General features: G+C 32.5%; 1 protein-coding gene across 1 annotated transcript; it reads right to left on the reverse strand.

Annotated features, from left to right (window-relative positions):
• Nucleotides 1-3534: 3534 nt before the first annotated feature.
• LOC119688647 (protein aubergine-like) lies at nucleotides 3535-4525 on the reverse strand. Its single transcript, XM_038103317.1, has 3 exons — nucleotides 4456-4525; nucleotides 3871-4370; nucleotides 3535-3743 (listed from the first exon to the last, which is right to left on the reverse strand). Exons 2-3 carry the CDS (start codon nucleotides 4345-4347, stop codon nucleotides 3543-3545), a joined length of 678 nt encoding a protein of 225 aa, XP_037959245.1. The 5' UTR covers nucleotides 4348-4370; nucleotides 4456-4525; the 3' UTR covers nucleotides 3535-3542.
• Between the last annotated feature and the right edge of the window lie 5575 nt (nucleotides 4526-10100).

Here is a 10100-nt window from a genome sequence, read left to right on the forward strand (position 1 = left end):
GATGACTTCTATATGTCCATTGTTGAAACAAATGCGCCATATGAGTTATTTTTATTTTTAGTTGAATGATATATATCAAAACCGCATGTAATAATACCAAGATTAGGCATATCAATCATCCATGGAACTCCACGCAATATAGCGTTTATTTGTATGACAACCTTCGTTGCTATTGACATTAGACCAGCCGATTTTTCTGGACGAGATGCAATAACCTTCATAGTCACAACATATGAAGCAACTACTCCATCAACGGAACATTTTTTCTTAATTACAGCATATCTGCAAATCAATAAATAATATCAACAATGTCGTGATTATTTAGAAATATTTAATATTTACTTTTCTTCGTTGGGACTGAAAAGAACCGCCATAACGATCTGCGGATCTTGAGGTGCAGCAGCATCTATAGCTGAAGCATAAGAATTATTTCTGTCATCCTTCATTTCGATACTTTAAAATAAAATACAAAAGAACATTAAAAAAACATCAAAATAGCTGAATATCTAAATACTATATATATTGTAATTGCGATATAATTATGTTGGATAGGTGACTTTAAATGTCATCATACGAGTTAGAATTGAAAAAGGTCTACGTCCCAGATTTTTGTGGGTTTTGTGGGCACAAAAACATATCGTTCAAATATATCTAAAGGTCTGTTTAAGCAAAAGATTTTGGAATTACTTATCGTTGAGCTGTACTATTTGCAATCAAAACACGTTACGAGTATGGCAAGCTTAACCAAAATATATCCCCAATCCCTATAATCTTCCCCACCTTGACACATCAATCACCCACCCACATCCTAAAAAACATGTATCGTCGTGTAATTTCTTCTTCTTTACAGATACGCACTGGTTAATACGACATCAACATGATAACATGGTCACAAACGCTTGGTCGTCGGGTTAGACAAATGGCTCCAGGACATACATTCCCGAAACTAAGTTCCTCCAACGCGGCCCACACTAAATTTCAGTCCTTTTCATACAGTTTAAAGGTAGGTATCTTTATTCTGTCCTTCATTCTGCTGACTTTTGCAATAAAGATGCCTAAAGATGAAGATGGTGGCAAACTTAGATGGCATACGTTTAGATGCATAAAGAAATAAACTAGCTTTTGGTATTAATATAAAAGAAAAGTGTTAACCTAATCTAATAATTCTGCTAGCATATTATCCCTTCTAATCATATTTGTTACTGCAGGAAAATGAATCATATTTCATAATATAAATAGCAAATTAATTGCACATTTAACTCTTCAAAGATCATTTTAGGCTTTGTCAAAGGGTCGAGGTAGTTTTTAAAGCTTTCCGTTCTTATACGGTAAACCATCAATTGGCCCAAGTGGATTATTAGGATTGTCAGTATAAACTAACTAAATATATGTTGAACGAAAAAAATGATGAACCAAAAAAGTGGCTGACCAAAAAATATGTTTGACAAAAAAAAAATAGATTCAAAAAATGATTGACGAAAAAATGACTGATGAAAAATATGTGTGACCAAAATAAAATATATTGAAACGACTGCATCGCTTAGTGTTTTAAAATATATTTAAATAACTGAACCAGTTATTCAGATATACACATTCAATTAATTACTTACTACTTTGGTTCATCAATTTGCATCTTCATGCCGCTAGCTACACGTTGACATGTTTTAACGAAGTTCTGAGCTTCACGTACATTTCGCCCAGAAATATTGACCTCATGGTGAAATACTTCCAGAAATGGAAGATTAAAATTAACAATAACAAAACCAAGGCTATATTCATAACACGAAAGAGAAGGCAGCATCCTCCAAGTGTGAGCGTCGGTTACACGGAGATACGGTGGGAGGTTAACATAAAATATCTGGGGGTCACATTTGACAAACGGCTCAATTGGTATAAACAAATGAAATGCAAACGTAATAGCTGCTCAAAAAATACTACATTTTCTAAAGCCGCTGTTCAATAATAATCACTTCAACCTCAAAAAAAGAAAGCTACTATATACTCAAATAATAAGGCCACCACTACTGTACGGATGTGTTACATACAGCAAAGCCTCAGATACTGCCATGATTCCATGGTATATTAGAACAACAGACATGCGCAGAGATCTAAGGGTCGACTCAGTGAAAAAATATATCAGGGACAGAGCCCTAAAATTATTCACAAAAGTTGATATGCTGCCCAACCACGCTCTAACAAACCTCAAATCCACCTCAGAACCCACAGGAAGATATGCTGACCTACGGTCCGTCATCAGTTATACAATAAATAAATTATATGAATTCCAGTATAGTTAAAGCTTAGTGAGGGGCAGAGATAAGCGCCCCAGCCACAAAAGAGTCACAAAAGAGCAAAAGTGCGTAAAAGCTTTAACTGAAGAAACCACAACAACAACAATAACATATATTGTATGAATTTCAAATACAAGAGGTACGAGCTGAACGAAATCAACAACGATAATTAGAATGGAGAAAAGGGTGCCGGTTCGTAGTTAACACACGCAGAACCAATGACCGACTGCGCCAACAACTACATCAAACATTTTGTTCCTTCGTCTTGCATTCGAGTACGAGTCAGATATTGATATTCCGCACATCTATAATGTCGATTGGTTTTTTGGACAAAAAATGCCCTTATTGTCATGCAATGAAATTCAAACAAGATTCAGTCGTCAAGTGTTGCGCATTAGAAAAAGTTCAACTACCAGAAATTAAGAAACCACCAGAGCCATTGAACGGATTGCTCATCGGCATGCCTGAAGGTTGAAAACTGTATATAGAATCAATAGATAAAGTTCATGAGTTTTAAGAGTCACTGGATTTGTTAGGCATGCCACCACCACACATTCTATGACTGTAAGTTGGACCGCCGGTTATTTTACTTCTATTTTACCATCAATAAGTCGGAAGGCCAAACGATGTCTGTTTACGGCTTAGGTTTGGACACGTGGCATGTTCTCGCGTGGGCAAACTATCAAGCCTATGTGTGTTGGCTAAAGACGAATAAACATATTACTTCTTGAATCTAAATTTAACTTTTAAGAGATCAAACAAGGAATATGTCCGTTATTTTAATGAAATATATTGAATCAAGAAAACGAATGGTTGGTGTTTTTTCCTTTTGATCGACGACCATCGTCTACAGCGCTCAATTCCTCTTTTTATCATACAGCACATTGTCACACAATCACAATACATTCATTATCTTTCATTTAAAAAAAATAATAATCACTAGAACTAATTTATATGGCAAAACAACGTTTGCCGGGATATCTAGTATTTCATAAATTTTTTTTTAAACAAATATTTAAAAATGAATAAATAAAGTTGCTATTGAGACTATATATTTGTTATTTGTTATAAGAGAATTTCTCCTTACTTGTTTGTAGTAATCTACGAATGTGACATCTTTTTCCTTTCGTTTGAAAGTGGATTTGGGCGACATACCGAAATCTACATCACTCACACGGTATGATTACTACCATGCCTGTAACAATGTTTAAGTATTTTTAGTTAAAGTATATTATATTATATTACTATGTACTACTTACCAATTACTTCGGCCTCAAATGCGTTTTGATAATCTGATGACACTTTCACTAATTGAGTCAAAATGTTGTAAATTGTATCAGTGCGCAATACCTTATGTGCGATTTCAGCACACATCAGTACATCCAATTCATGCTGACGAATAGAGGTAATATATCCTGGCCAAATTTCCAAACGGAAATTCTCAATGCGTATCTAGAATGAAAAAAAAACAAAACAAAAATACTTAAAACAATTTTTTAAAATTACTTTATATGAAATATCTAAGCTAAGCTTGTAGCAAAATAAACTTCATTAAACAATTGCCATACACTAAACTTACTTTAGCTACTGGATCAAAAAAATTTCGATTCAATTGTTGTAGTTTCAAGCCTTCCATAGATCGACGTAAAATCAAGTTGAGTACATGCATCTGTTGCATATCTGTTAATTCTACTATGCCAACATGTTTAATTTTAATTTGTACTGTATTTCCTGCACGATCCTTTGTTAGTATCTTATAGACATCATTTACCATTATACTTTTCAGATTTTGTGCAGAAAATAGCAAAGTACCATCAAAAACGTAACCTCTAAACAAATCTTCATACTGTCCTATCATTCCACGACGTACATGTAACAAATCGACTTCTGGTGCAAAATCAACACGGTACTGATGTATAACCGATTCCGGTGTTCTTAATAGACGAAAATAGTTCGTCTGAACCATAACTGGACGACCAACTGCACCTTGCTTATTTACGTACGACACTGGTCGAATATGTTGTATAACGTCAGTTAAAATACGTTTTCCCCGCATGCCACGTATTTGGTCAATTGCAGCTATAGATATGGATATAACAACATAAAGAAACAATATAAAATATCATAGAAAGAACAATCATAATTATTGTCATAATCTGCATACCAATAGTTGCTGCCTCAGTGTTATCATGACTTTGGTGAACGTTTGAACTGGGAGAACCACTGGGAGAACTAAAGGAAAATATTTACGTCAACATAAGTCTGGTTAAATAATATATTTTATGGCATACTCATGAAAATACTGGAAATGGACACATCGGACTGATGAGAAGATCCACAACTTGCTGTTGACGGCAAACTACCAAAACTCTAATATCAAATGAATAAAAATTAATTAAATCAAGTCTCTTTAAATCTTAAATTTGTTCTTACTTACAGATGATTCAGAGGCAGGATAACTGCCAAGTCCATCACCGCGCCCACGATACATGCCAGGTCTACGCTCTGCACCACCGCGTTGTTCACCACGTTGGTCACCACCGCCGCCGCGAGGTTGCCAGCCACGGATGCCATCAACATCACCATCACCGCGGTTGCCACGATAGCCGCCGCCGCCACCACCACCATTATCGCCGCCACGTCTATCTCTGTCTCCTCCTCTGTTTTCAGAACTCCTTCCGCGTTCTCCTCCACCACCTCTATATTCCGCACCTCTTCCGCGTTGCATTCTAAAGATGTATTAAAACTTTAAAATGAAATTATGTTTTTAATTATTTTCACATGCATTTGTGCAAAAAGCAACTCCAAAATTTGTTGGAATTTTAATTCTTCGTAAAGCAAAGCGGCTTCCACTTATTGCGTCGCCGATGGCAGCACATTTTGACAATTGTTCGACATTCTAAGTGCTAAGAAAAAAAAAAATTAATACACAACTGTACACACATACATATACACTTGTATATGCGAATGTTTTCTTTATTATGTGCAACTGCATGGAATGAAAATTGCATATAAGTTGCATATTAGACCATTCAACAACAACAAAAACCATTAAATAAATTACCATTAAAGTAAATATATAATTTTATATATTTAAAATTGAAAGCAAAGCATGAATTTATACGTTTTCTAATCATTCATTTCTACTACCAGTTGCTTCGAAAACTGCTGCTTTTTTATTCCTTTTTATTCTTTTTTGGACCACTGTTCCTTACGTGGAAAAAAGGACAGACGACAAAGTTTACAGTTCACCGAAACGACGCTCAGCAAAAACAACAAAAAAAATAGAACATGTTATATGCACAATTAGCATTGCACAATTATTAGTTATTGCACAATTAGCAAAATATTAGCAAAATTTTAGGCAATAATTAATTTCATTTAAAAAATAATTTTCCAAATAGCGCAATTCAGTTTTTAAAAATTCTGTTCATTTCACAATAATTGTAGAACCAAAAAAGACGTACATTTTTATTCACAGGTACCACTTAAACGAACTTAATTTGAACTTCTTTAAGCACTTAACCGCAAATGATAGATTGTGATATAGTCAATGTACATCTGCGCAAAAAAATTAATATCTATGATTTTAACTCGCCTTAATCAAATCTTCGAAATTGCATGAAGTAATGATCTCCGAGCTTCAGTGTGAAAGAAAGCTGTGACAGCATCGAATGATTAGCGTCGATTAGTTAAAGATGGTAAAATATCGCTAACAACAAACTGTTGCGTAGTGATTCGCAGCGCAGAATTGGATACACTCGTTACCACTCGCTTCAATTTAGCTCAATTTGTTGCAAATATAATTATCTCAAATATAATTATCTATAATATTATTATGGATTATATTATATTATTATATACGATGGTATATTTCGTACATTTTTATATGAATATATATGTGCACATGGTTTAAAACAGAGTGGTGCAGCGGGCACACGCACATTTGTGGTGTTAAGAAAAAAATTGCACGCACACAGATTTTATTTCACAATTTCACAATTTCACAATTGTAAATTTCACACTTGTTCGAAATAGTAAATATTAGGTCTGTTCCACGAGCTACTCCTAGTAACTTCGAGTAAAACTGTGTATACACAAGTGCGTTCCACCAGCAAATCTTTCGTGTATTTTCGTGTAAATTTTACTTGTGTTTTACTTGAGTTTTACTATGAGTAGCTCGTGGAACAGACCTACTATTTTGCTGCAATTTTTGAAAGGATTGATATTTGCGTTTGTTGGTTTCGTAACGTATATTAAAAATTGCATAAGTCAACATATTCTATTTAAAATAATTGGTTTTGTTAAGTATTTATTTAAAATTTAAAATTATTTGTGAACTTATTTGGATGTAACATTTTTAAATGCAAATTTAGTAAGTGATCTGAAAGTATTTGTTTGGTGAGTTTTGCTCGGGTAATAAAATAGATATAGAATTAAAAAAAAAATAAATAATTAAAATAAAATATTTTTTTACAAGAAATTTAGAAATTAACTTATTTTAAGAGTTTTATTAAATTTAAGCTGTAATTAAACTCAAACCTAATAATAAAATAAATTAATGTTGCTGTACTCGTAATAAATGTTTTAGTCTCATTTAATAGTTAATAATATATCAGTACTTATAATTAACTAAGAAACAATTAGATTTAAATTCTAAACTAACCTTACTATGTAAATTAATAAATGGGTTCTATTTTATTCATTTTAAAAAAGACATGATTTATTTATGAAGCTTAAAATTTAACACTTATATTTATTTTATACAATTTATCTTAATTTAGATATATTCAAATTTATCTTTTCAATAAACTATTTTTAATATTAGTATTGAATATAATTTTATTTTTATATTTCAATTTATCTTTAAATTTATTCCGACAATTTTTTAGACGAGGAATTAATCTTTCAAGCAACTACCAATGACGTATTATATTTTATTCCGAACAGCGACTTGTCTTCTTCCAGCTTTTCCTTACGACTGACTCTTAGAAGTTTTCCTTCTGATGTCCAAAGTCGTTAATGAAAATTCCAGGATTGAATTGATCAATCGAATTATGACTTCTAAAATTCATCAGAATATTTTAGAAGCTTCTTGTCTCCATTCTATAGAATTGGAGCTTCTATTTTCTATAGCGCCTCTCAAGCGTCTTTAGCTTTGACGTCAATAGCCAGATGACTAGCCAGAGATTAATATCCAATAGTATTTGGATATCTCATCGATCAAGTATTTCATATGATACTTGATATGTTTTCTACAAGATACTTGCAGTATGAAAAGAAAACAATTTGCAACAATGTTGCTATAAGAAGTACAGGCATTAAGCCCGATTGAAATTAAATACACAAACGCGAGTAGGCGTTGTGAGATATTTTAATGCGCAATAGAATTGTGTATACAGGCAAAGTGCCGTTATAGTAATACAGGGTGTTAACTTATACAGATTTTTATGTCCATATACATATGCATATGGTCGACAGTATAACTGAATTTGGAAACTTTCAATTAATATCTTTATTTTCAATAACGCACATTTTTAAAAAATACTGCCAAACAAATTCAATTGTTATAAATCAATTGCATTTCAAAATAATTTTAATTGATTTAGTGGAATTACCTGATAGCGTTTTTTTATGGTGTTTTCATGTAATACGTGTTACTTGTGAATAACTTTTTCTTAAGAAATAGCATGGTATATCTTTTCTCAATTTTAATTCATTGAAAACATATCATTAGAAATTTCATTTAATAAAAAAAAACATCAAGGAAATTAATAAAATACGAGGGCAGTGTGATAAGTCAGTGACTTTTTGAATTTCCCGCGCAGTTACTCCAAATGCAACAGTGCTGCTGTCAGCTGTAATCTACCAGTGGACAACTTTCTAATTTTGAGCGAGCTACGTCGTTCAGTTGGTGTTTGATAGCCGTTCAAAGCAGACAACATCGAGTCACTGACTTATCAAACCGTCCTCCTAGTAGGATAGTAAATTTTCCTTTTGTTACTTTTATAGTTTACGTTTTTTGAAAATTTCTTTAAGGTTATATATTGAGATAAATATTTTTGTCTTTTATTGGAAACATATTTATTTATTTTACTTATTTTTTTGTAGTTTTTTAATTTTATTTTTGAGTTTCCGATTTCTTAAATTTCGCAGAACTGATTTCCTTGACTTATAACATTTCGAAACAAAGACTTTTTTCTATCAAAAAAAACTTTAACTCCTATTTCAATTACATAGTGTAGTTGACTGATATTCTCATGCTTTAAATTAATAAACCTTAAAATAATAAGTAATATAAGTATTAAATCTACATTAAATAATAAATTCAAAATTAAAATATAAGACCGTGTGCGAGTACGAGTAAATTGATGGTAAATTGAGGGAAATAGTATGTTATGTCGGTGTGGCAGCGAATGTTGGTATTTACAGGATTTCGAGTATGGTTAATTAGATAAAAATTAGGTAAAATATATGTTCGCATTGTGAAAACTCTATAAGATGTTTAATAAATAAATTTGAAAACTTTCAACCAAAAATAATAAATATGTGCAATATATAAAAAAATATTGTATTTATTAATATTGTGCGCTTTTAAATCGTCATTTCACACAAATGTTCAGTAGACATTTCGTCTGGACACATTTGGGTGCATTTTTATTTTCGAGTCTGCACATAAAATGTGCTCCTCGTATTGCTTTCAGCATACGTTGTGTGCGAGTGCAAATTTGCTGCAATATTAATTATAAATAAGTTGGACACTTAAAATACTGGCTGGAAAATGAGGAATATTTCTTCATCATTGTAAGAAATAAAATTTAATTTTTAATTAAAAATTTAACTTAAACGCAAAGTATTTTTAATGTCAATAAAATGATGTAAATTTATACACTCAAATTAACAGCTCTTAGTTTAAATGACGTCCTACTCTGGCACCACTGCACGAATAAATATTCAATTTTCAACGAAAATATGAATTCATTCACCTTATGTTATTTTCATTGGCAAGTGTCAAAATAATAACTCAAGGGCAACAAATGTTGCCAAAAAACTACAATACAATATTTCGTAATTTCCACATCAATTGACGACTTTTGCTCAACGCTCAGCGCCGAACACCCAAATCATTCGAACCACCCGAAACAACAACCCTAGTACCGCACCGTCAACAGTCAAAAACGCAACACACACATGTCAAAATGTCAAAAATTTTTTATGATAATTTTCTATTAATAAAATAAATATTAAATCAGTGCGCCCCAGCATTGTTGCTTCCCTTTTTATTTGCGCAACGACTGAAACCATAAACGGAAGTGTAGCTTAAGAGAGTACCGGCAAGCAAATCACAGCACCCTTTGCGGCTGAACTCAAGTTTTTGCATAATAAGGACTTTCGTTCTTCAAGCAGCCAAGCTGACTCTGTGACTTCACGATGTGAAAAATTCTTAAATTGAGTTGTGTGGGTGGTAAGGGACGTTATTAGGTCGAAACCACTAATTTATCCCAAGAGACTTTCGTGCACAACAATAGCTCAGCAAAAACAACAACTATAACAAATAATGGAACAACAATTGTGGACTTCAGTCGAACCACGTCTTGGTCCAATATCAATCCAAGATGGCGTTGTGTTTATATTGACGTCTATTTTTGATGGTTACCATTGGATGACAACTAAGACCATCAAAATCTACAACAACAACTACAGCAACAACAACAACAACAATATTAACAACAATAGTAATAATAACCAACGCGTTAAAAAAGACGAAGGGTGCTTTATGCACTCATTTAATTTTCATTCATTTCAATT

The sequence above is a fragment of the Teleopsis dalmanni genome, chromosome X (genome assembly GCF_002237135.1).
Source record: "Teleopsis dalmanni isolate 2A chromosome X, ASM223713v2, whole genome shotgun sequence".
NCBI classification, from domain to species: Eukaryota; Metazoa; Arthropoda; class Insecta; order Diptera; family Diopsidae; genus Teleopsis; species Teleopsis dalmanni.

Bases quoted from the DNA above. Each gene is read 5' to 3' on its own strand.
- LOC119688647 (XM_038103317.1), bottom strand. From the start codon at position 4,347: ATGCGGGGAAAACGTATTTTAACTGACGTTATACAACATATTCGACCA. The intron at 3,744-3,870 runs GTAAGTTTAGTG...TTTTCATTCTAG, and splicing joins TTTTTGATCCAGTAGCTAAA to ATACGCATTGAGAATTTCCG.